At 45.8% G+C, this 26,554-nt stretch overlaps 1 protein-coding gene across 4 annotated transcripts; it reads right to left on the bottom strand.

Moving 5' to 3' along the window:
• Positions 1 to 649: 649 nt before the first annotated feature.
• FKBP4 (FKBP prolyl isomerase 4) lies at positions 650 to 25,745 on the bottom strand. 4 transcript variants are annotated; one of them, XM_073313980.2, is made up of 11 exons: positions 25,555 to 25,631; positions 23,229 to 23,383; positions 19,547 to 19,691; positions 17,697 to 17,839; positions 8,103 to 8,223; positions 7,459 to 7,615; positions 5,325 to 5,415; positions 3,776 to 3,859; positions 2,686 to 2,871; positions 1,911 to 2,150; positions 650 to 1,344 (listed from the first exon to the last, which is right to left on the bottom strand). In XM_073313980.2, the coding sequence occupies exons 2-11, from the start codon at positions 23,265 to 23,267 to the stop codon at positions 1,234 to 1,236; spliced, it is 1,317 nt and encodes a 438-aa protein (XP_073170081.1). In that variant the 5' UTR covers positions 23,268 to 23,383; positions 25,555 to 25,631; the 3' UTR covers positions 650 to 1,233. The 4 variants fall into 4 exon arrangements, with proteins under 4 accessions (XP_073170081.1, XP_073170071.1, XP_078705202.1 ...); XM_073313970.2 differs by lacking the exon at positions 23,229 to 23,383 and having other exon boundaries at positions 25,555 to 25,739; XM_078849076.1 differs by lacking the exon at positions 23,229 to 23,383 and having other exon boundaries at positions 19,547 to 19,724; positions 25,555 to 25,619.
• Positions 25,746 to 26,554: the final 809 nt, after the last annotated feature.

Here is a 26,554-nt window from a genome sequence, read left to right as displayed (position 1 = left end):
CTACTGTGTAGCTACAAAAGGAAAGTGCTTCCCCTTGGTTTCACTCAGGGTAGCAGGACAACCAACAGCAGATAAATTTAGAACCGTGCTACATTCCATGCCTGCAGCCAGGAAGCACACTTCACAGTTGGGAGGGGGGTACTACACATAAGGGCTTCCCTGTGGAGCAGTTAACAGGAGTCATTTTGCTACTTTCTTCTCAACAGCTTATGCTTAAGATTTAAAAATCCTGCATATTTCTAATGGTCTAACTTTAACCACTGCTGCTGTCCCTTTAAAACCTATGCATCAGTGAAGGGTATTTATGCAGGCCCAGCTAGGTGCTTCAGAAACTGAGTTTGTTGACAATGCTCCCATGAATAGAGATGCCATGTGCAGAAGCTGAGGGTACTGCTTTCAAACCGGACTCCCAGTATTTCTAGATACAGTGAGAAATGCATTTCTTCCCCTTGCAATTAGTGGCTGGAGAGAGCAAATCTTTTATAATAGTGAATGTAGTGAACACTGTATAATACAGGCATTCATTAAAACTACCATGGCTAAGATGCAGCTGCATGACTGGGAAGGCTTGGTATAGTTTGGGGACGCTGGGAGAATCAAGTTCTTTCGTAGAGCTGTGCACATCCTGCTTAAAAACACAAATTTGACCTTTGGGAGTTTTTCTGCTTTATTGCTCAAGCTTTGACTTCACAGTCTTCACCTTCAGCAATGTGCAAAGAACAGGCATAGAAGGAGGGTTACAACACTTACTCATGGGAGGGGGTCTCTGCTTTAACAGAGGCAACAGCAAGGAGCAAGGTGGAGGCGGAAAAATTCGGTGCAGTGATTTGTTCATAAGTCTCTCAGGTGAGGACTCTCTCGGGAAAGGCAGATTGCTTTAAAAGAAAAAATCAAATGGGTTTAGGAAGCAGGACTGGGATTAGAATGAGCTGGGACCACAAAACAAGAGACACACCAATGGCAGAGTGAAATGAAACTGAGCAGAAGGAATCCTGACAGACCTCCCGACAACAACAGAGGGCTAGAATGAATAAATAAAGTCCCTAGGATTACACCAGATCTGGGCCACCACCGAGTTTCCTACATAGACATACACATGAAGCTGTAAATGACTGCGGTGTCGTGGCCCCAGCCTCTGCTCCCCTGAAGCCACCATCCAACCAGATAGAAAAATAAAGGTCTAATTCACTGGAAATTCTTCAGTTTACAAAACTAATGGAATTGGGTTTGTTTTTATGCTTCTGCATCAACTTGTGATTTATCTTCGGCTCCGTTCTGTTTGTCTTCTTTCATGGTTGTGTCATCTTTACAGCTGCCACTGGTCTGGAGGGTATCAGCTTCAGGCTACATGGGAGACAATGAAAAAACTGAACGAAACGTTTACCCCTTCCCCATTCCAGCAGCTTATCACTATAACAGAGATTAATTTGGTGCTCATCAGCAGGATATCTGGGCTCCCTAAGGGGCTCAGCTGAGACTCAGGCTCTCTCATGCAGAGACCATGCACCCTGCTTCCCTAAAGTTTTATCAGTCAGCTAGGAAAACAAGTGCAGTTAGGGAGGCCTGGGCAAAGAGGTGCTTCTTGCAGTGCTTCCTAAACAAGGCCCGGGTCATGCAGGGAGCAACAACATGCACATGCTTCCGACTCTATTTTGGCTCTGAATGACGAGGATTTGTAAAAGAACATTTCCAATCTACACAACTCCCTGTGCTGCTTGGCTCTGACAACGTGGCCAAACATGGTACCAGAGGGCTGCTTCCATTCTCTGCAGATGCGGTGCTGGGGAGTCCTCCCTTTGTACCACTGGCAGCACTGAAGATGGCAAGCAGAATGCCCCAATCCCTGTTGCCTCTTTTCCCGCATGTATCCATTCAGTTCTCCCAGAGTTTTGCGGTGTGCTACCACTTACCTTGGCACCCTTGTCTGCAAGCCTCTGGAACATGTTGGCATACATCTTCTTCTCTCTCTCATGCTGCTCCCGGATCTTTTGCTGACAGGCTAGTAGCTGCACTTTGGCTGCTTTGTTGCTAGGGTAAAGTTGTAGCACCTTCTGGAAATCTGCCCGGGCCAATTCAAAGTCATTGACAGCTAGATGGGCCTCGCCACGCCGGAAAAGGCCTTTCTCGTTGCTGCTGTCCAACTCAAGCGCCTGGATAGGAAGGGAGCAGCAGGCTGTAGTTTGGTTTCAGGAAATACAGCCAGACAATCAGCAGGAGACACTTAAGGGATGAGCTTGCTTATTTTACAGGGTAAACACTCCAGGAATTCTGGGCTTGGTAAGACAAAGGGAGGCAGTGTGGTTTAGCAACTAGGGCATCTGACAGGGAGTCAGGAGATGTGGGTTCTAGTCCTGGCTGGGTCACTGGCTTCCTGTGTGACCTTGGGTAAGTCATCTAACTTCTCTGTACCTCCGTTTCCCTATTTGTAAAGTGTAGCTTACCTTCCTTTCTAAAGTGCCTAGAGATTCTCAAACAAGAAGCTATTAAAAAATCCCCCCCAGGGAACGAAGATGGAAAAGAATAATAATTTCCATTGAGGAATTTGATATATTGGCCCTTCCCAGGGGTGGACGCAGGGTAAGAGAGGCACAAACCCACCACAGTGATTTCTGTTGCCCAGCTAGTTACAGCAAGATCCAGATGCTCTGCCTACTTTGCTCACTAGGGTGTATAAAACCTTGTTACCTTGCTGCAGTTTTCCAAGGCCAGTGAGTACTCCTTCAGCTTCAGATGGCACATGGCCAGGTTAAGGAGGGCAGCAAGCCTCAGGCTCTTGGCCTTTGCATCATCCTCTTCAGAGAAGCCTGTTTCGTGCTCCAGCCAGGATGCAATCTTCTTGTATTGTAATGTTGCCTGTTTGTACTTCCCTTCCTGTAGTCAATAAAGTTGGAGTTAGTCCAGCTCCACCCTCCTCTTCACAACACTCCCTACTCCCTTTTTCAACCCAGGAACAGCTACCTTAAGGTGAACAGAGAAAATTTTCTGTGGCCAAACTCCACACAAGTGCTGTACGTGAAGACAAAATCACATACTAATATGCTTCTGGGTGGTTGTGCACAAATCACAGGAACAGGCCAGAATCCCACTGGGGAGCACAGTCCCCCATGAGTGCCAGATGTCTGAAACAGAGCAGGGAAAGACAGGACACCACTGTCCCCCCACTGCCGCAACTGGTTAGATGCAGAGAGCAGGGAGCATGCTGTACTCTCTGAGCGTAGTGCAGCTACCACTCTGGCATGTGTGCCATGAAAGGCCCCAAGAAGAAAGCAGCCATGACAGCTAAAACTCCTCCTGGCGACCCCAGCTGTAACATGGCTGCTTCAGGCCCCCCTCGGTGGGCAGAACCTTGCCCATGTGCAGCACTGTCTCATAGCAGCAAATTCAAGCATTGTAGCTTTGCCACATTGTTCCTGCACAGAGGAGAACTCCCTGTAGAGCTGCAAAAGCCCCAGGGTCACTAGCCCCAGACATATAAGAGAGAAAAATACCAAGTGGGTATACCTTGCAAGGCTCCACCTCCAGCTCTTTGTCCCCAGGGAAAGTGCAGAATAGACACTAAGGAGAGCTCCCTAACAGGACAAAAAAACCTCCAAGGCCCATCCTCCAGCATCCGAGAAAAAACTAAGATAAGTACCCCTATCTTCAGCAGCACATTGCATGCAACATGCCATCAATGTGTGAGACAGCCCTGCAACAGGGTCTTCTCCAGCACCAATACTGACCTGTAGCAGGGACTGGGCAATGCTGACCACACGCAGGGAGGACTCTAACTTACCTTGAAATATTGGGTGCCTCTCTCCTTCACAATGGAGCTTTGTTCCAGCTTCTCTTCTGTATTCATCTCCCAAGATTCCTTAGCCTGTCCAGACAGAAACAGTTCAGTCATCCATCAGATACTGGAAGAAACTGTGATGCTGGCAGACCAGGTGCCAGTTCATGCCAAGGTATCCATGTCTCAACTCAACACTGACAAATACAGAGCTGGAATCAGTCTGGCTCAACTGTGTGTTAGTATTGTTAAAACAGGTATGAGAATTGTAAGATTGTGTTCAGTGTTTACACTTTACTAAATGCTTGTGAGTTGTTGTAGACGTTAATCTCACTTAAAACATCTGTATCTCGTACTGTAAGATAATATTTGAACACTTGTATTGTGAGCCTCTGTGACTGTGTAAATCACCAGACACGAGAAAGACATTAACTAGTGTAAAGTGCTGATCTCCAACAGAAGAGGTTACATCCTACCCAATGGGAAAGGTCCATTGACACCAGACATACTATTGTGGGATGATAAAGAGGACAACGGATGTTTGTTATTTTGCCTCTTCACCCCTCTCTCCCTGTGAAGATGCTGAGCTTGCACCTCAGAGCACAAAGGATAAGAGGAATCAAACCCCAAACAGAAGGAAATCTATGCTGCTTGAACTGTGGGGGGCAAGGTTTACTAGGCGTAAGTGAGAGATCCCCAGTGCTTAACCTGGGTTAGCTCTAAAGGTCGTGTAGAGCTTGCTTATTATAGAAACTTCTATTACTTTTCAAAACTTAAGATTTTAACTCATTTGTGTATCTCTTTACCTGCTTTAACCTTGTAAATAACTCTTGTTTCCTCTTCCTACTTAATAAATCTTTAGATAGTTTATTATAGAATTGCTTACAGGTATTGTCTTTGGTGTGAGATCTAAGGTACAACTGATATGGGGTAAAGTGACTGGTCTTTTGGGATTGGGAGTGACCTGAATATTGCTGTGATTCTTGGTATAAGGGACGATCTACCACAAAAGTACGCTCACCTGGGTGGTGAAATGGATTGGAGTACCCAAGGGGACTGTCTGTGACGCCATGCTTAGGGCTGTTATAGTGCCTGAGGAGTTTACACTTGATAATTGGTTAGGGAAATCTAAATATAAACTCACAACCAGTCTGGGGTTTGTGCCCTTCTTCCTAACAGTCTGCCCTGAGGTTGGTACTCAGGCTCTTGAGTCACTGCAGGCAGCATTACAGAAATCAATCAGTATGTGCTGCATCTTTTTATGGGGTAAGGAGAGGAAGGAAGGCATGGAAGAATGGGTGGAGGTATTGCCACTGAGCATGAGGGAACTGGATTACAGCAGGAGAGATGCTGCTCAAAGCAGATGTGGGTCCACTGAGAATATAGGGGATTTCGTCCAAGGATTCCTATTCCCACTTCACCTTCCATAGGTTTATTATTTTTCCCATCCTCAGCTGATCAAAGTTCACCTCTTCCTCCTGCTCTCTCAGGCAGAGCCTGTATCCACACACACCCCTTTCCCCATCCCAACAGGACTTCATCCCTTTGTTCCTACCTTTTCAAAGCTTTTCAGTTTCACTTCATATTGCAGATCTGCATTTGGAGGGATCTGAAACTTCTCCTTCCCAGCACTCCCAAAACCGTAGCTGTAAGAGAAATAAGTGGCTTCTAAAGAATCCAGCTAGACCTGTTCTCTGTTAGGGAAGCAGAAGCCAAGAGAACATGCCTATATAGATGCACCAAATTCGCATTTTGCTCAGTGTTACCAAATACACAAGGGCACAAGCAGTTTTTGCCTAAAAACAGCAGGGGTGCGGCCGGGGTGACTGTGTGGGATTGGAATGCAAAGTCTTTCATCTATAGGTTACCAGTTTGTATCGATTTTGGGTCAGCAGCCACCCGAAGTCGTTACCATCTCATGGCTGTTAGATGGCCTCTATGAAATGAGTTTGCTGGTCTCAGTTAAGTTCCTAGTGGATGTGACCACACCATAAAACTACTGGTAACTGGCACAAGATGCCTCTCTTGTTGTGAGGCCAAGAATTTAATGAGTTTGGACACTGAGCTATCTCCTCCCATCTGAAGGTAGTCCCTCAAGCTCAGGTGCCAGCATGTCGGATTGGATGAGCATGTCTAGCTGCTGCCTGTTCTCTATCCATTCTGAGAATAAACAGAGGACTCTGGTCCCAACTGCTGTTTAACCTGCACCATTCACTAGCACTAGATTCATTAAAATATTTCAAAACCTAAAACAAGCCAGGGCTTGCAGGAAACGGAGGACAAACTTTTCTCTTGCTTGCAATCCTGCTATGAAGCCTGCATCTCCCCCTTTCCACAGAGAATCTGTCTTATTTCCTTGGAAAGGGGAACTACTACTTACATGCAGGACCATCAAAAAAGCTGCAGTAGCTGGCTCTCCATATTCCAGGCCCAGCCATTCTCAGCTCACACAAGAATGTGTATCTTCGAAACAGCTCCCATGGTGGATGCAGGGTTTGGACAGAAACTGGTCTTGTTTCGGAGAAAGCAGAGAGATTCTTTCTTCTCCCCAAAGGCCTCACAAAATGTTCATAGCTGTTCTATCAGCAAAGGGATTTTCTAACAGCCTCTCTCCTAACCTGAGCATCTGTGAGCTGGCTATTTTCTCACATCAGACTGGCCAAAAGGCTGATCTCAAGAACGGCCATCCTCTACCCCCAGCTCATTCACATGCATCACTGTATGCTGAGTATTACTGAGGTAAACAGCTTATTAAGAGTCAATAAAGGGCATGCACATTTATACAAATAGGAACAGCATGTGAAGTCCCAAGGGCTGGGATGAAAATGACAATGGCTGTGAATCCAAGCGCTTCAGAGCATAATAACTCTCGGGGGGGGCAGGAAGGCACTGACCACCACAGTTTTGTGCTGAATAGTTAGGAGCAGCATGTGGTTTTTACACCTCTCCCTAGCCCCTGAAGATGGCTAGACTATCGCTCTGTTCTGGTACAGCAACCCCTATGTTCCTACATGAACTCTTTAGCCAATGCTACTTTTCCACCCCAACAGTGCGGAATGCAGTCCATGTCCACCCACATTCCAGTTTGGCTGCTTCTTCAACCGGAGTTTCAGCTAGCTAGATACTTCCCAGGTATCAGGTTTCTGGGGCCATCCAAATTTTGACCAGGGTATTTTGGGGGGTGAGGGGGCAGAACTAAACTAATCAGAAAAACACACCCACTCCGTTGAGCTACAAACACGCCCAGAATAATCAAAAGACAGAAGTACTGGGGCCACAGTCATAGTCTAGTGCAGTGGTTCTTAACCTTTACTTCAGCCTGCATGCATCCCTTTGGTTCTCAAAATATGTTCTCGCACTCCTTATAAAAATCAAAATATGTTCTTGCACGCTTTATCAAAAATCGTTGAAGTAGGTCAGTTCTTTAAACCTAGATATATTTTTTGTTTGTATATTACAGTAATCGTTAAAAAAATGTATAATGTTATCAAACACATAGGTTTGATGAAACAAAGGAGTTATACTTATGTGCCTGTGCTTAATTTGTGTTTTCGATGATTTACCTTCTAAGAAAATCTGGCATGTCTCGCACCCCCAGAAAGGGCATCTTGCACCCCCCAGGGGGTGCATGCACCCCAGGTTAAGAACCACTGGTCTAGTGAAACTACTGGAGTTCAGCAGATGCTTACCTGGGTTTGAGATACACCACAGATTCCTCTGACTTCTCCATTCTCTGAATTGCTTGTTCCAGGCCAGGAGGAAGGTCATAATTTTCTCCTTCTCCAATCTCAAACCGCAACTCCCGCTCGTCAAACACTCGATCTCCATGTCGACCTTCTAGCTGTACTGAGATACAAAAAAATCCCACAGGCAGGTTAGAGGGTATCTAGAGCAGCAAGAGAGAAGCTAGCAGAGGGAACCAGGAGAATGCCAGGCTTCCTTGTACTAAGCAACTTCTTCCCCTTAAAAAGACTGTCTGGGCAGCAAATGTAACATCTGGTGCTAAACCCAATAAACCCTTTCACTTGCACATCTGGGTTTTCTTCTTTGTGCAACACTGAACAAATGTCAGAACCTTCCCCATGCTCTCTATCTTCCTGAAAAATGTCTGGCTCTTCTTGTCAAGGAGGGTGGGCACCTGGGCAGCCCTACAAAGCCTCCTGAGTCCCCAAGTCAGGTTTCTGGTAGAAGGATAAAAGCTGTCCAGCAGCAGAATGAGAGGTGGTTTTGGAATGGCTCCTTTGCTACCTAGTGGCCAGCCATCGCTTCTGCTACCCACGCACAAGGCAACCTCCTTTAATAGTCCTGCATTTGCCCCCTGAAAGAGATTTACTCTCTACAAAGGCTCCCTCGTTGGGCTTGGAGTAGCCTTCGCCCTTCGTACGGATTCTTCGGATTATTCCGCCATCTTCATCCTCTGTGAGATCCTCTCCCTTAAACTCAAACAGCTCTATCTGCAGAGAAAAGGACAGCCTTACATTAATTCCTGTAGTGTCAACACAGAGCTCTTATGGAGTTCAGTCTCTAGTCATGAGAGGAAAAGCCACAGCAGAGAGGCCTTTGAAAATCCTGCTGCCCATAAAGGACTGTATGTTTCAGGCATCAGACAACCAAGGCTGGGAGATATGATTGCTTTCTATAAATATATCAGAGGGATAAATACCGGAGAGGGAGAGGAATTATTTAAGCTCAGTACCAATGTGGACACAAGAACAAATGGATATAAGCTGGCCACCAGGAAGTTTAGACTTGAAATTAGACGACGGTTTCTAACCATCAGAGGAGTGAAGTTTTGGAATAGCCTTCCAAGGGAAGCAGTGGGGGCAAAAGATCTATCTGGCTTTAAGATTAAACTCGATAAGTTTATGGAGGAGATGGTATGATGGGATAACATGGTTTTGGTAATTAAATATTCGTGGTAAATAGGCCTAATAGGTGAAATTCTGTGGTCTGCGTTGTGCAGGAAGTCAGACTAGATGACCATAATGGTCCCTTCTGACCTCAGTATCTATGAATCTATGAGTGCACTTGCCCTTCTGCAAAATGGAGTCAGGGCAGCTCAGGTGTTTGTGATTATATCTAGCCCTCTAGTGGCTGGAAGCCCCCAAAGAACATAAAAGCCTGAATACTATGGACCATTAACAAGCTTTGTGATCACACAGTTCTGACTTCCATGTACCGTTTAACTGACAACAATGATGCTGTGTGAAGTCAGGATGACACTTTGGGCGAGATCCAGCCCTCATCCTTCCACAGGCTGTTTAAAAGCAGTGTGTATTTGTGTGGGAGAGGGTAGGGGGGAGCGTTTACATCAAAAACCCCTTGGAACACAGGCAACACAGCAGAGACAACATTAAAGACTAGCATTTTAAAGCCTGATGGACTTGCTCATGGTTGCTGCTTTGGCACTGAGGTAACGCGCTGGAACTCAGTGCACTACGAGTGGGCATGGCCAGGACCTGCTCTCAGACAGGACTCTAGAGGGAACAGAAATGTTAACTGGGTCAGGGCTGGACATGAACTAAAAAGAAGAGGTAGAAATGGGAAAGATGGGCACAGAGAGCAGGGAGTGAGGGAGAACATGCAGAAACATCAAGTGCAGCTATGTCAGCTGAAGCAAGCTGCTCACTTGCAGCCTGATCCTGCTCTCACTGGCATCAATGAACAAACTCCTATTGACTTCAATAGGCACAGGATTGGAGCCCCAGTTGAGACAGATTCCAAGGGGCTGGTCCCACGGGATCAAAGGAAACCCAGGAAGAGCTCTTCAGGGGTCTAGACAGAGATGAGACTCAGTCCAGCTTTATCTCAGCTGAACTCAAGTGATTCCCAACCTATATTCATTTGCCCTCCTTCTCCCCTTGTGATGGACTGGTGAATGCGGGTCCCCCATCCTCCATATCATCCTTCTCCTAGGCCTTAGCACCCTTGCTGCTCTCATTTTATTTCCATCCATGTTCTTCTCTAGCCTTGCCCACCCTGAAGTGAAGGGGGCCAGGTTGGGAAACACTACATTTCAGGTGTACCGAGAAGAGAAGGGTGAAGCCAAACCGACTCTGAGCGTGTAGGCGGCTGGAAGGGAAACGCAAACAATTGGAAATTGACCTGGATGGAACATGAACCTGAGTTCTCAATGATAGTGTGGCATGAGAGTCTAGTTCCAGATTTTTAAGAATTGATAATTCTTCCCGAGGTACCTGTCTTGGGTCATTGTTGGAAACAGGATACCAGACTAGATGGACAAGCAATCTGATCGCCTATGGCAAGTCTTATGTTATGACAGTGGTAACAAGAGGTTGTTTTGACCAATAAACATGCTGTAGTGAGACTGATGGTAAAAACAAAGAGTATAAATGAGCAACACAGTTGTTTATAATCAGCCTTGTTTAGACTAATGCACCCTGTTTTAAGATGGCAAACGAATTTGCCCAAGGTCACCGCGGTGGAGTCCCACAGAACAGACCAGAATGTCTGGATCTGGAAAGGTGTTGACAGTTGTAAACAACAGAACACTGTTCTACTTGCACAATCTGATGAGACTTCTCTCTTGGGACTTTCTTTTAAGGGATAATTTTGAGCTGTGATCAGCCTCTGATTCCAGTTAATTCTTTCTCAACTTGTTTGGGCTCCTGATCCCAGATTAACACTCTGACCAGAGAGAAATGGGAGAAAGACCAGACTAGGACAAGCCAACTTACTCCACAACACTTTGCTGATGACAAGCCTCTGTCCCTGGTTCCGTAAAGAAGTCAAAACCCTATGATAGCATATATCTATCTAGCTTTTTCTCACACTGTCCTAGCCCTCTCTGTTTTACTTTCGAATACATATTGAATCTGGCAGGAGGAGGGAAAAATGAGAAATGACTGCAGCCTGTGACCAGTGCCAGATGCTGGCAGGGTGAGGAGACAGCTGCTCAATCTCCAACTGCACACTCCTGAACCTACTGTGTACAAAGCCAGTCATGAGAAGGCACTTTCATTTCTGTTTCCCACTAACCCTCTTCCAGAATGCAGTGTGTTTCTCCCTCTTTTTTCCATGGCATGTGATGTCACTGCAGGGGAGCTGGGACTTTCTGATTGAGATACTGAAGGAAGGGATTCGCCCCTCCCTACAGAAAAGGGAATTCATAGATACTAAGGTCAGAAGGGACCATTATGATCATCTAGTTTGACCTCCTGCACAACACAGGCCACACAATTTCACCCACCCACTCCTCCGAAAAACCTCACCTATGTCTGAGCTATTGAAGTCCTCAAATCGTGGTTTAAAGACTCCAAGGAGCAGAGAATCCTCCAGCAAGTGACCCGTGTCCCATGCCCCATGCTACAGAGGAAGGCGAAAAACCTTCAGGGCCTCTTCCAATCTGCCCTGGAGGAAAATTCCTTCCCGACCCCAAATATGGCGATGGTCTGAGGCATAACAGCAGTGAGGGGAAGCAGAGGAGAGGAAGGAGCAGGCTGAGGTTAGTGAAAAGCGGACTTCAGTTCAGAAGAGAAGCAGTTGCTTTTTGGAATTTCTCCCCTAAGGCTCTCAGGAAAGTCATTTGCATCATATTACTGGAACTTATTTCAGCCTCCCAGGCTGCTCAGCACAAGCATTTGGAAGATCAAACACATTTCTTCCCAGGCAGAAAAGCTGTAGTGTATTTGCAGTCTTTAGTGGGTTAGAATCAAGCTGAGCCACTTAAAATGATTACAATGATTTTCTCACCAGAGCTTTAATGTTACTTCTCTTTTTGCATGAATAAACTGCAAAAAAACATTTCAGTCAGAGAGATCTGGTATCCCCACAGTGCCTGGAGAGGATGTGGGGTACTGTTGGCTCCTGGGCCTTAAGGTATACAAGACAGTGGGCCAATTTTATTTTTTGAGCTAGTAGATCAGAACAATGCAGCATTTTTCAGTGGGATGGGGAGGAATACAAACTCATCTCCTTGATGCAACTGGTATTCTTATCAAAGTCCCTCCTGGGGATATAAACCAGGTTAAATGTTCTGAGGCAGATTTTTACCATGGGAGGGAGGCACTCACATGATGGGGCAAAGAGGGAGGAGATTTATGAGGATTCCATCGTAAACTTCCTCCCCAGACATTCCATCAGGGGGAACAGACCACAGCTCCAAGCCAGGGACCATGCACATCCCTACAAATCCACAAGCACATCCATGCAGAGACCTTGTGGTCTCCACAGCAGTGCATTCCAATGGAGTCACCCAGCCAAGGACTCTTTCAAAGGGAAATCCCTGGCCTGGAGGAATGAACTCAGCCCAAAACTATCATTTTTTGTTAGGAAAGTCCTCAAGGAGGGGAGGGAGATCATGTGTGCATTGGGAGGTGTTTTAGGGGGGCTCCTAGCAGAGCCATAGGAGTACTTTGTTTTGCAGGTAATTGACAGACTTCTCCAATCTTCAGTTGCCACAGCAATGTCCCAGGCTTTTGATTGCCTCATCAGAACAAATCAGAGCCTCTGGACCAATGCTCCTATGAATGTGCAGGAATGAGCATGGTTTCTAGGTAAGAAACCTGTTGCCTTTTCCCCCACTGGAACATCTGGGAAGGAAGGGAAGTATGCGATGGAATCTTCACACTACAAAACATGCTCCCAGACCTGCCTTAAAAGGGGGAATCCCTGGCTTGGAGAAATGAACTCAGGCCAAGGCTCTATCATTTTCTGCTAGGAAACTGCACAAGGAAGGAAGGAAAGAAAGATGTGCACCTCTCCACCCCTGCCCCCAACACAACCACTTCCCCAGTGTTGACAAAGAGGCAGCTGACAGCATCCTCCTTTTCCGCTTTGTATTCACCTTGGGGATGCTGGCTGTTGGAGGGGGAAAAAGAGGAGACCTCTCTGCTAGGAAGGATAATCTGGGCTTGGAAACACAGACACCACAGAGACTTCGGCCTAGATCCTCAAAGTTATTTAGGCACCTAACTCTAATTGATTTCAATGGGAGTTCGGCACCTAAATACCTTTGAGGAGCTGGACCTTCTAGCTTCACCACGGGTGATTCAAGGCCACTTATATCATGCTGCAGGGTGAATCAAGGCATTATTTAAAGTAGTGAGAAGGAAAGGGCATTGAGTGCAGGGCAGCCTTCCAGAGAAACAGAGGCCTTTTAATAACAATAACAGGCAGCTGTTTCTATAAAATGAAGGGTTGCATTTTTTTTGGTTTATTCACAACTATATAACCATAACATGTTACACAGATCCCCACTTAAGGAAGCATGGGCAATTAGGGAAAGGCTGAGATTCAGCTATACCTGTGTTATTGGGGACTTTAGTAGAATGGCAGCGGAACACCTGAGCTCAGCTTGTCAAAATTTATGTAAATAAAATACAGTCAATCTCATGTGGAGTTCTCTTTCAAAGCATCTAGAGGAGCGAGACACAGATTTTCATATTCATGAGCTAGGAAAGTAAGGAGGAAGTGTTTCAGATCACGTTCATGCTATCAAAGATGCTTCATGCTTGTTGCTACTCATTCATACTGTACTGACAGTGAACATGTCCATTATACTTTTTTGGAATAAACTTGTATTTTAAATTTTCCAACATCAAAAAGAGGTTAATAGAAGGATGCCCCACAGAGCTGGTTTCAAATAGAGGCAGGATCTTCTCACTTATATATTTAACTGTGCCACACATGATTGCTGGCAGCTAGTATGACTAAACCCATACCTGGTCACTAAGTTGAACTCTTGTGAAATGCAGAGACTCTGCCTTGAGCTAAACCAGGGATGGGCAAACTATGGTCCGTGGGCCAGACCCGGCCCCTCAGGGATTTGGATCCCGCAGGATTGCCCCCCATGGTGCCGCCAGCACCACGTCCCTGGGGCCCCGTGGGGGGGGGAGGGGGGAACCACGGCCAATGGGAGCTTCGGAGGCGGGAGCCACACACAGCCTCCCCTAACCAGCCCTCCATACAATTTTGGAAACTCTATGTGGCCCTCAGGCCAAAAACTTTGCCCACCCTTGCATTAGAGGACTGTAACAGTGGAGGTTTAAGCCTTCCAGCATTGAAGGTAGCTTCCTTTTCTCAGGCTATCTTTATAATTCTGCTTGTGTGCACATGCACTTGCAGACACACACAAAGATGTATTATAGGGAACAATACACTGTATACATGCATAGCCCAATAACCTAATACAAATTAACCACAATTAGCTGGAGGGAGAGATCCTGAGTAATGATTGCCAGGTCTTTCTTTTAGGTCTAGATTGTGACCCCATTATTCCCATTAGCAAAAACAATTAATTGCATATGTAGCCCTGTTAATTCCAGTGGACCTACTCACATGGGCAAAAGCTCATCACTGGGAGTAAGGTTTTACAACCTAGCCCTCACTCCCAACAGTCTCTCCCCATCATTCTTCTGCACTAGAAATATCTCCATGCAGACAGGTGGTTTAGTGCGCAGAAGTTAATAGGGGAGAGTGAAGGAAAGACATGTGAAAATGTCACACTAGATTTTATTTACATTCTCAACCGTGTTGACCAGCCTCCACTTTTCATTAAAGATGAACTGAAAAGATCATTAAATAAGACAAACTAATGACTATACTTTTATAGTGTTTTTACATTTTAGAAGTCACTGTATGAACTTTGGCCTGGTCTACGCTTAAAACTTGACATTAACTATGTTGGTATAGTTAAAGCAGCAAAGCCCTCTTGCAGAGAGACAGTTATACTGCTTATGCTGATGTAGCTTATGCTGGCTCAGCAAAGCAAAATAAGCTTTACCAGCCGAAGACACTAATACCAGTATAGGTGCATATACACTAGGTTTGTTTTTTTGCCCACATAGATATGTCAGCAACACACTCCCCCTATCCCTCAACAGACAGGCTATGCCGGTAACACTTTAACATAGACTATGCTTTGAACTAGTTAGTCTGACACCCTTGTTAAGTAGGCAAGTAAAACCTCCTTGCCTCTAGAAAAACTAGAATGAATGACTAATTCAGAACCAGAGTCCGTTTGACCTGCACTCCTGCCTCTTAATGATGAATCATTTAAATAAATGAATGTAATAATTGGGGAAAAAAACAAAACGGCATTTTGTGTGTTTTTACAAGGGAGGCAGCATTGTCTTCAGGGAACAGGAGATTGTGTTCTAGTCCCACTCTGCCACAGAATTGCTATGACAGTGGGCAAGTTGTTAGCTTTGGTGTCTCTTCTCCTCCCGCCTCCCTCCTGTAAGATGGAATAATGTTAATGACTTTGTAAAAAGTCATCTCCCTCTGATGGGAACCACCACAGAAATGTAAAATATTTTTTACTTGCAAGGATCTCAGTTCAAATTCTAAGTTTCTCCTGTTCAGCTGAGAACATCCCAGAAACCAAGCAGGGAGCTACATTCCTTCCAACAAGGGTAAAGCTTTCCCAAAGTATGGCGAACACATGGATAGAAAGATGGTCACATGGAACAACTCCACCCCCTCCCCCAGTACACACACACTTCTATTCACAAACCCAGAATTCCCTTATGGCAGCTGCAGCAACTGCTCACGTGGAAAAAGTTGTGATAGGAAGAATTACAATACAAAGAACAAGATTTAGCGACTTAAGTTTTGTTCCTTTTGACACGAGTCAATTTTCCCCTCCTGTCCAGTCTGTTCCCCTACTCCGCACCCTCACTGCGGATATGTTGCCCAACTACTTCATTCCCTCCCCACCCAGCCACTCCTCTGGTCTTGGTGGCTGGTAGGCTCTAATTCCAGGGTGGCTCCAATATTTGAAGGCTGCTCCCACTTCCTCTTATGTAAGAGTGGCTCCTCATGAGGCAGGTAAGTTGCCTCCTTCTGTTTCCAACTGCTTTTACAGGCCTCCAGGCTGCTTGCAATAAAGATTCTGGACACCCGTAGCAGTAGGAGGACGGGAAAAGTGCCAGCACTGAGGCCAAGATCCACAAATGGACTTAGGCACCTCTATAATCCACAAAACCACTGCTTGGCTGCCACCTAACCCTGTAGGTACCTAAACTCACTCAGCACTTAAGTGTCACTGAAAAAGTTCCCTAGGTGCCAAGTTCCTGCCTCTGGGCGGGCACGCTGCTGCACGCTCACTTGAGAAGTCTGGATGCCCATCCCCCGTCTAAATCCTCATGTGATCCTTGAACCTGGGGAAGGTAAGTGTTGCCCACACCTACCTCACTTTTGAGTCCTAATGCAGTGAGCATGCTCACTAGATCAGTGCCCACTCAAACTAAGAAGTGGTGGTGGTCCCTCCCTTATAGCTTTGTGTCCTGTGGTTAGAGCACTCATCTGGGACATGGGAGACCCCAGTTCATTTCCACCCTCTGCCTAATGGAAATAAGGGATTTGAACAGGGGTCTCCCACTGCTCAGTTGAGTGCCCTAACCACTAAACTATGGGATAGTCGGATGTAGGCCTCTCTGCATCTCTCCTGTTGAAGCTGTTCCATTTTTAATGAGTAATTAAATAGTCACTGGGGTAGGTGGACTAGACCCAGGGTCTCCCATATCCTAACCACTAAACTACAGAGGCCTTCTCTCTCTGTCTGGCCTAATGCCTATCTGACAAGCAGCTTTCCCCATGCATTGTATAAGGAGCACAGGCAACTAACCCAGGCTTTTTGGATGCCAGGGATTTTTTTTTTTTTTTTTTTTAAACAAACACTGATGATTGCAAAGCTCAAGTCCCTTTGTGGATCCATCTCTGCAGATCACCAGTATACTCTGGACCACATTGCAACTGCTCCCTTACATTACTTTAAGGATTAGCAAGATATTTCATTCTTGCAGAAGAACTACAATTCATTGTTTTAATGCTACTGATAAACTCTGTGAACATCTCAATTAGAGCTCGTCTCAATTTTGGAACAAAGTTGGTTTAGACTTAAAAACCCTAAACTGTCTCTCAAGTTGTGTGAAATTTTGTAGCAAGAACTGTGTAGCTCAAATACTTGTCTCTTCCATCAACAGAAGTTGGTCCAATAAGAGATATTACCTCACCTACCTTATCTCTAAGATTTGAAGAGACATTTATCGTATCATTGTTACTGTTAGTGGCTTTTTGAGTGAATGAAAAATTTATAGTTGTTTCAATAAAGTGAAAAGTAGGTCTGATTTGAACCCTGCAAAATGGAAGTGGGTTCTAAACTTTCATTTTTCAACTACTTCAAATCTTAACCAGTTTTCTTCTTTCACTGTTAAGATCCTTCGATAGGAGACATATACAATTTGTAAATGCTTTACTAAAATTAATTATGCCTCTGAGGTAAAAAAGCACTAGGGTAACTTGCAGCACTTCAGTGTAGACATTACCTATGCCGATGGGAGGGTTTCTCCTGTTAGCACAGGTAATCCATCTGCCTGAGAGGATAGAAAAATTCTTCTGTCCACCTACCACTGTCTACACTGGGGATTACGCCGGTATAGATCCACACCTCTGAGAGATGTGGCTATGCCAATGTAAGTTCCCAGTGTACACCAGCCCTTACTCACATTTTACAGAACCCCCTAACTTAAGTTACACAGGAAGTCAATGGCAGCTGGGAACAGAACCCCGGATTTCTCATTCTCCCACTTTATATAAAGGAGTATTTCACTTTTAATGTATTATTTTGGACTGCCAATAAGGTACTGCCTTCGATCCTACCCTAGAGTGAGCTACACCTCTATGTCATTCTCCCTGATGTCTGCTACCAGATCTAGAGTGTAGACCAGATGAATAATAACAGGTCACACAGTTCTCTCCTCCAGCCCTTTGGAGATGGTCCTGGATTCTGAGGGCAAGGACCATCCCATTCTGTTCCCACTGACGGACTACCCTGTCTTCCAAGCTAATGAAGGGAATTTACAGATAAGCGTCACCTTGTGGAATTAAGATGCACTCCCTACATTCTACTGCAAATGCACCATCTTTCTTATACAACGTGTAGTCAATGACAGTCCCTACTTACCTCAAAAATCAGTGTGGCATTGGGAGGTATCTTAGGAGGGCTCCCAGCAGAACCATAGGCATATTCTGGTTTGCAGGTAATCCGACAGATTTCCCCAATCTTCATAGTTGCCACAGCAATGTCCCAAGCTTTGATCACCTCACCTGCACAAATCAGAGCTCAGTCATACACTTGGTAGGCACATATCAAAGAAGTGTGAGATACTGGTCATTACTATTAATATTTATTTTACACAAACACCCAAAAGTTGATTGGGCACTTTATAGAAACTACAGACTTGATTCTGTTCTCACTTCAGCTTGTATACATCAGGATTAATTCCACTCAAGTCAAAATGTGGAAGTAATCAAAATCTGGCCTACAGTGCTGAACCCTAAATTGTTGCTCCCCTCATCCCCCAATCTTTTGTCTACACAGACTGCAAGCCATCCGAAGCAGGGAGCGTGTCTGAAGTTCCTGTCACGCTGCCAAGTGCTGTGAAATAATAATAATAAACTCTTGGAAGAGGAAGGTCTTAGAGTGTGAGATTTTTCATATTTTGAAAACAGACAATCCACAATGATGGTCCTTTCTCTTTGTACTTTATCAATTGGCAGAGGCCAGCACAAATGTTATCCAGATGTCCTTCAACATGAAACAAACATCTAGGAGAAGAAGCTCTGCTACTGCTGAGGACAGCTAGGGCACTAACTCCTTTAGACATCCCTAGAACTTGCCTTCTTCCCGCTACCCCTTCCCCTCAACCCACGCCTCCCCCCAAAAAGATAAAGTTACACACAATTATAAAGGAGGGAAAAGACCAAATAGGGGACTGAAGCCAGAGACCAAATAGGGGCCTGAACCTCCGACGACATGGCACCATCAAGCCCTCTTATTCACCACCCCATATCCAATTGGTACACTATTCCTGGCGTTAATTATTTTAGGGCAGTCAATTTTACCCTGTCCCCTAATTTTTAACTGTGCTGAAATTTCTGGGTTGACAAAATGTAAGTGCTAGGAACAAGACGTCTGGGAGAAGCTGGAGGTTTTGAAATGGTGGAAGAGGTGACTGGGCTTCTGGCATCAAGGAGACAGTTGAGGCATGCTTCTCTTCTTTCCTGGTCCCTTTCGACCAAGGATGACTTAGAAGTGTAGGGGCAGAGGGGCTGGTTTCCTCATTCTCTACCTCCACAGTTTGACAGCTGCCCCACTGCAACCTGCTCCAATATCCAACCACCAAAAATAGGCATGCTTGCTTGATGTTTCTTCCAGGATGAAAGGAGTGAAATAGCCAGTGTCGATATTTTAAGTTATCATTACAGTTCAGGGTGAATTCCCCACTGAGATGAATGTAACAGTTCACTTATCTAAGCTATTGTTTCAGACCATCTGCATTCTTAGGGCTTCTCTACATGGGGAAATTAATCCATATTACAATAGGATGTTATTTAAAGGGGAATAGTTTTTCATGATTAACTTTCTATGTGGGTGATCTTATTCCGGAATAAGAGAGCCTTATTCCAAATTAGCTTAATCACCCTGGAAGTGCATTAAAAAAAACTGAAAGAAGGCATTCTTATTCCATACTAGGAATGTTCATACAGAAAGTTAATTGGGCAGAATTAATCAGGAATGACTTTCCATGTAGACAAACCCTTAGGTAGGCATTGCTGCATCGACTACACTCCATTCTTCAAAAATTGTTGAATAATTTAAAAAATTAACATTTAGTTCCTGGAGCACAATTATGTAGGAGCTTTAAAATGTGCAATTATGGAACAATTATATGGAGCCACAATCATTATACATGGAGCCTCAGTGTGAATGGTGCCAAACAGACTCTTAAAACACAAAACATGGGACATTACCTTTCCCCAGGTCAAATGAGAACTTGTCTTTCCTGTCCAGGCTAGAGTCAAACTTTGTGCCATCCAGAAGCCATCCTGTATAATGGACAGTCACTTTATCACCTATCATGGGAGACTCTGTCCCAGTTCCTTCCGTCTTGATAACCTGAGAAAGAAATGCTCAATAAGTGATACTGAGCTGGATACAAAAAATACAGTTTGGATAACAAAGTCACAACTCTGCCATGTGTGTAACACTAGGCAGGCCTAAACTATCCTAAGAGGTAACGCTTTGTTCTTTAGATTAGAAATTAGGGAAAACAGCTCTCAGCTTCCCTGTATCTATATAGATTTCCTTGACAATACCAACTGGGGAGATTACTACCATTACTGTGTTCTATTCACCCTAAAATACTACCTGGCTACAATAAGCTATTCTTTCATTTGAACTATTTTGGGTTGGTAGGTGTACTTTTTGCTCTGAAAGACAAAGAACATTTTTGAAGCTTTGAATCTACAGATCAGGCACCCAAATATGTATGAGCCATCTAAATTTAGGAGCCTAACTATAGGCACCAAGTTTGAAAATTGCATCCTTAAAAGATGCATTAACTGTCTGAAAGAAAGCAAGTGAAAATATCAGGTTTTCAATGGAGGTGGTTTTTTTGTCTTTTTTTTTTTTTTTTTAACATGGTAACTGTAAATCCAACTACAGGATTTACCCAAAATGGGAAAGTTTAGGAGAGAGCATTTTAGCCCAACACTGGGGGTTATTTTGGCAGGGAGAGAAAGGTGGTCATCACAATTTTTCCCTATTTCATGAATGAGTGAGATTAACTTCCTCTCAGCCCTACTGACAGGAAATCCCTGACATACTCATGGAAATACTTCTATCCCAACATTGACCAAACTACTGTTAAATATGTTACCAAAGAGTTGCTTACATAATTGTTTCACAGCATAGTGCCTATTTAGAAAAGGGACACTCCATCAGCTAACTTTTCATTCCCCGGACTTTAAAGGGACATCACCCAAAAGTTAGGAAGTGCCAAAAATAAGGTAATCCACAAATCCTTAATTCTGTTTCCTTATGCATATGCTTTATGGCTGTCTTAACCACAGAGGTAGAACTTTATACTAAAGCGTACATGCAGTGAATGAGAAAGAAGCCCTCTCTTTTTCTGTGTGAGGACGTGTTCTAACATTAGATGGGGAGTTCGGACGCCTGGGTTCTATTCCCAAATCCAAGTGTTATCTAGTTGGGGACAGAGTTAAAGCTCTTAGGTTACAGAGTACTCATTCATCCGTGGACTCACAGCACTTTGTAAAGGTGGTGGTGTGGGGGGATATCTCCATTTTGCAGACATATCCAAATACACAGATTTGGCATATTCTTTCCAAGAAGCACTGCCACTTGGGCTCAATTCCCAGCTCGACAAGCAGTAAACTCCTTCAACCTCGCTGATCCTCTGTTACCCAATCGGTAATAGGGGAAACATTACTTGCTTTCCTCCTAGGGTATGAGGCCTTACCCAGTAATAGGAACCAGGAAGGTCTGCAAACGGAGGAGACAGAACTAGAACTAGTCCAGCACTTCGACTAGGCCAGAGGGTATTTGGGAAGAATGGAACACTCCATTTTGCTTGTGTTCCAGCTGTATCTGGAGAGCTACAGGAGGTTCAGAGGAGACAGGTGCATGTGCAGTGCAGCCTAGCAAAACCCAGAATGCCAACAGCTGTACAAACTCACCTGCACATGTGCTAATGAAGACTATCCCTAGAGATTATAAATCAGGACAGATTTTCATTGTAACAGTAGGAGACAGGACTATCTTCCACCCAAATTTTGACTTCCTTCTTCCAACTACTGGGAGACTACGACTGTCAGAAAACATCCCCCTACCCCCCCAAACTAAAAAAAAAAAAAAAAAATGTACACTGCATGACCCTCCAACAGCTTTATTCTTGAAAAGGACTGAACTGTAGCACCTAAGGTAGACCACAAGCATAGGAAGTTTCAGTCCAGAATGGTAGAGTCTGACAGACTTACAGCAATTGACACAGAGTGTTATAATAATGGAAAGCCACCAGTGCCAGCTATAAGAGGAAAATATCCCTTACTTGTATAGATTTATATAAGGAGAGAAACCTGAAGGCTAAATACAGCCCGGGAGCCACTACATGATGGCCAATAGCTGCCATCCCTCCTACCCAATCTGAGGGTTGCTTTAAAAAAAAAAAAAATTGCTGGTGAACTAAGACAAACAACTTCATGACATCAGTCAAGAAAGACAGAAGTTCAAGCAACTGCTACGGTTGTAGGCCTCCATTTTTGGATTTAGGTAAGTATATGTACATGGAAATAAAACATAGTCTTTGGGTCTTGGAAAATTACGAAAGTAGCCTTTGGTGTCACCAATTGTATATCTTAGATTTAGATTTCCCTCTCCTGCCCTTTAAAAAAAAAATCCAGATCTGAATTGTCAGAAGTGGCTATTGATGTTGGGGTGCCAATCTGAGATATCCCTGAAGTGGGGTCACTCTCAGAAAGTGCTGGGCACCCACTCTGAAGAGTCAGGTTCCTTTAAGATGTCTCGTCTTGGGCACTCAAAAAAAATCAGTCATGCCTGACCTTGCACAACCTATGTATGGTTTACTTTTTGTGCTTCATTCAGTTTGGACAATAGCAAGTTTCACCTGCAATACCTGACAGTGTTGTCAATTTCCTACCCTGAATGAAATGTTTACATTTTCCTTCCAGTAGAACCTTAATTTTTCCATTCATAGTATGACTGTAAACTTCTCCTTACGCTCTCATTTTTAGGTTAATTTATTGAAAAGCCCATGTGCCGGGCCCAAACTCCTAGGCTACTTCCAGAAACACCAAGGTACAGCCATTGGGTCTGATTATAATCTAACACTGCTGAGAAACGGAAACAATCGCACTGAAATCTAGGGAGCTATTACCAGTGAAAAATTGCAGTATGAGAGATCAGAGTCAGGCCTGCTGATTTCAGTGGGGTTATGCCACACAAACTGCCAGTCTGAAGAATCTGGACAGGTCTCCAACACTGAGAAAATCCTATTGTTTCACCCCTCCCAATTCTGCTGCTCCTAAGTCAATACACAAAAGCCCCTTGACTAATTATTAGAGCCTCTTTAGCTACTACAGAATTATAGCATTAAGAACAGAGGCAGACCACAGTGCTCTTCATGCTAGTTCATGCAGCCAGCTAGCCCATGATCCCTACCAAAGTGTATCTGCATTTGGGCCAGTAGGGACTGACTCCCCTCACACCCTGGAGACACGGTCAGGAGTGACTTCATAGGAGTGCCTGGGCCTGGTGCTCCAATTCTATTATAACTCCATGGACTTCTACTGATGTAAGAGAGCCCATTATGTCTGTCTTTCTCTCTCTCTCTAAATAAAAGCCTCCTGAAAAACTGTTGGATGAACTTCATGTCTCCCTCACACCGTGTCGTGGCATGGATGCCATGACTCTTCTGTTCACTGTCTTTCCATCTCTCCTTTTCGCTCAGTTTTTTCACAACCACCACTTCCTTCAGGTCCTGTTTCACTCCCTTCACTCACTGGAAAGCTTGGGGTGGGGACAAAAGGTACTGTTCTTGAGCCATGGCCTTGTGTTGTGGGAGCTCAGACACAAAGGCTGGATCAGCAGGCTACTCGAGTCCATAGCCTGTACCTGAGAGCTGCTCCTGTGGTGAGCTGTATCTTGCACCATCCTTCACAGGAACAGAGAGGGAAAGTATGTGGCTTGCTGCTTTGCCCATGGCAGTGCAGTAAGTGGTGACGCAGCATCCCTCAGGTGCACTCCTCTGCTCAGCACTCCATACCCTCCTGGCAGGAGAACACTTTGATGATCTTGTTAAAGTCCTATTTTCCTACTCTTCCTTCTCTCCCCAACCCCACCCCCAGTGTAGAATTTTATGGTTTGTGAAATAACAGTCACCCAAATCCATCATATCTCAAAATCTTAACAGGCATCATGCACTGGGAGGGGGTCAAAGGACACAACAATCTGAGCTGTGCAGCTAACTCTATGGAGTGACTGCATTTTAGCCATCCCCATACACTCTATGTAAACTTCAAATAAACCATGCAAGTGCCTGCAGTTTCCATGACATGTGAATGAACCCCCCTTCCCCATTACAAAAACTGTGTACAGGCCCGACTCTGCCCTTGTTTCCATGAACACAACACTTCTTGGAGGACACACTTGATCCCCTAGGTCGTCCAGGATTTTGTTTTAAGAAAAAAAATCCATGTCAGCTCTGGTCTGGGAAAGCAGGCTAAAAGTCTACTGGTTTTCACTATAGATAGGCCAGGGGCTAAGAGAGTAATGCCCTTTTAGTGCAAATACATTTACGTTAACACATCTGGTTGCAGGATAGACCCAAGGAAATCCACCCAGCCCAAAAGGAGGGTGGACAGTCTTTCATTCCATATAGTCTTTAATGGTGCAGTGTCTGGGTGCCCTGACTGACCAGCATGCTCACATTTCAACAAGACTAACCATGATCACCAGAACAGACTTTTGAAAGGGATTCTGCAGTACAGCCCTACAGTGGGACTGGGATCCCGTGGGTCCTGCTGCCATAATAGCGGGAACGGACAAAAAGTACTTTCTTGTGGGCAGTACTTTCTTGGGTGGGGGTGGGAAACAGACTGCAGTAATTTGCAGGAAAACACTAAACCTCTAACCAGTTCACCATGTAAAAAAATACATCTGAATTCCATTTATATTAACCGACTGTTTTTTGGGTTGTTGGTTTTTTGTTAAGTAGCATGGGGGAATTGGTCTCTCCTATGGGACTTGAGGAATCTAAGATTTTTGTGGGTGGGAGTGGGATAAAAATGCAAGAAACAATGGAAGAGCAAGTGGAATTTAAAAAGAAAAAAAAAGTCCTGTACAGGGCTCTACTCCGCAGTCTGGGTGGAGAAAGTGGAGAAGCAATACCAAATAAAGAAAAATGAAATAAATAAATAAGAAAAAAAGCAAGAAAGCTAGCTACACAGGGTTTGTAAATTCAGAGAGTAAGAGAAGTCAGATTTCTGCCATTCTGGGTAGAGTGATTGGAAGCACCACTGCAGTCAGCTTGGCAATAAGCCATGCCTCTTAAAGCAAGGGCACAGGGACTTGGCCCAGCTGAGGGCTGCATTTGCAGCTTGCCAACAGCCCACATCTAATCTGTACAAAATTGATATATAGCAGCCTCCCCTCTCTCTTTTTTTTTTTTTAAAGCAGGGAGGTGGGGCCCCAGGTGACTAGAGGTCCAAGCATGCGGTGTTCCATCTTTGTCTGGGGGGAGGCCGTTCACATCAAGATAGAGCACCCCCTTCTGGAACCTTCTCAACTGCAGTAAATCAGCAGAGCGCCTCGCATTTCTGCGGAACCAGACCCATTACACCAGCTAAAGACGTAGCCTGCAGTCTCTCCCGGGGATGCATCTGGCTCCCACGGGCGTGTCTGGGCCCCTATCCCTTGTAACGTGCAACTCCAGCTGCCTCCCAGTCTCCAGGCGGGGCTGGGGCTGGACCCACTGGATGCACCCACGGTCTGTGCGCGGCGCGGGGGGGGAGGAGAGGGGCCCCGCGCCTGCGCCCCGGAGCCCGCCGCTGCCCCTTATGCTGCGCCCCGGAGCCCGCCGGCTGCAGACACGCACGTGGCCGCGCGCTCGGGAGGGACCGCAGCAAGAGCAGAGGCTCCTAGGTAGCCGCGGAGGCTGTACCAGCCCCCGGCAAGACGGGCTGGTAGCCTGGTGCCCGCCCGGCCTTTGGAGAAGCGGCGCGGGGGCAGCGTTCACACGGCAGCCGGGCCTCGAGTTCTGGAGCGGGGAGGGCGGGGGCCAGGCGCCGGCTGCTGCCAGGTGCGTCCCGCCCGGGCGGGCCCCGGCGCTGCACCTTCCCCCCACCCCACCCCCACCCCCCCCGCGGCCCGGCCCGAGGGGGGGGGGCGCTCGCGTGCGTCCCCGGGCTCCGACCCCCCGCCGAGCCAGCCCCCGCCTTACCTTGAGCACCCCCCCGTCGCTCTTGGGGGTGATGTCCGCGCCCTCCACGGGAGCCCCCTCCGCCTTCATCTCCTCCGCAGTCATGGCGCGGCTCGCTCCGCAGCAGGGGGAGGCGGCGGCGGGGAGCAGCGCAGGAGCGAGGCGCGGCAGCGACAGGAGGCGGGACTGAGAAGTTTCTAGAGGGACAGCAGGGTCTTCTAGTGAAAGGCAGGGGAGCGCCGGGGGCCGGGTCGAAAGTCCGCACGGCACAAGCGCACGAAAAACGACGGTTAACAGTCCTAGGGGCGGGGAGCCGCGAAGAGGGAGAAGAGCGGAGGCAGGTGTGTGGCGAGCAAAGCTTTGTGGCTGTGTGTGCACACTGCATGAAGGGTCCCGCAGCTGAGAGAGAGAGAGTCCTCCGTGTTGTTAAAAATCACAGCCTGCACAGTGACAGGGGATTTATGGCTTATTACAACATCTGTAACCCACTAACCACCCCCCACCCAGCTGCTTCCTCCCCTTTCTTTCCTTCCTGGACACATCTTAACAGGCCATCTCACCTTGAATGGTTTCAGAGGAGCAGCCGTGTTAGCCTGTATCCGCAAAAAGAACAGGAGGACTTGTGGCACCTTAGAGACTAACCAATTTATTTGAGCATGAGCTTTCGTGAGCTTGCATCCGATGAAGTGAGCTGTAGCTCAGGAAAGCTCATGCTCAAATAAATTGGTTAGTCTCTAAGGTGCCACAAGTCCTCCTTTTCTTTTTGTTTAAGCAGTGACACTCTGAGTACATTTCCCAGTCCTGAAGAAGAGCTCCGTGTAAGCATGAAAGTTGGTCTCTCTCACCAACAGAATTTAGTCCATTAAAAGATATTACCTCACCCAGGTTGTCTCTCTTATTGCGGCCAGTCATTCCCGATTGCCATAGGTGTCCACTGGGCAGTTCTTGTAATTTTCACACGCATGCCTGTCTGTCTGCGCCCTGGACCAGTTAAGAGGCTTCTGCCTGAAAGTGAAAAGAA

This window comes from Lepidochelys kempii, chromosome 1 (assembly GCF_965140285.1).
Source record: "Lepidochelys kempii isolate rLepKem1 chromosome 1, rLepKem1.hap1, whole genome shotgun sequence".
In the NCBI taxonomy this organism is placed as follows: Eukaryota; Metazoa; Chordata; order Testudines; family Cheloniidae; genus Lepidochelys; species Lepidochelys kempii.
Note: the sequence above shows the minus strand (reverse complement) of the source record. Positions and strands in the feature narration are given on the sequence as shown.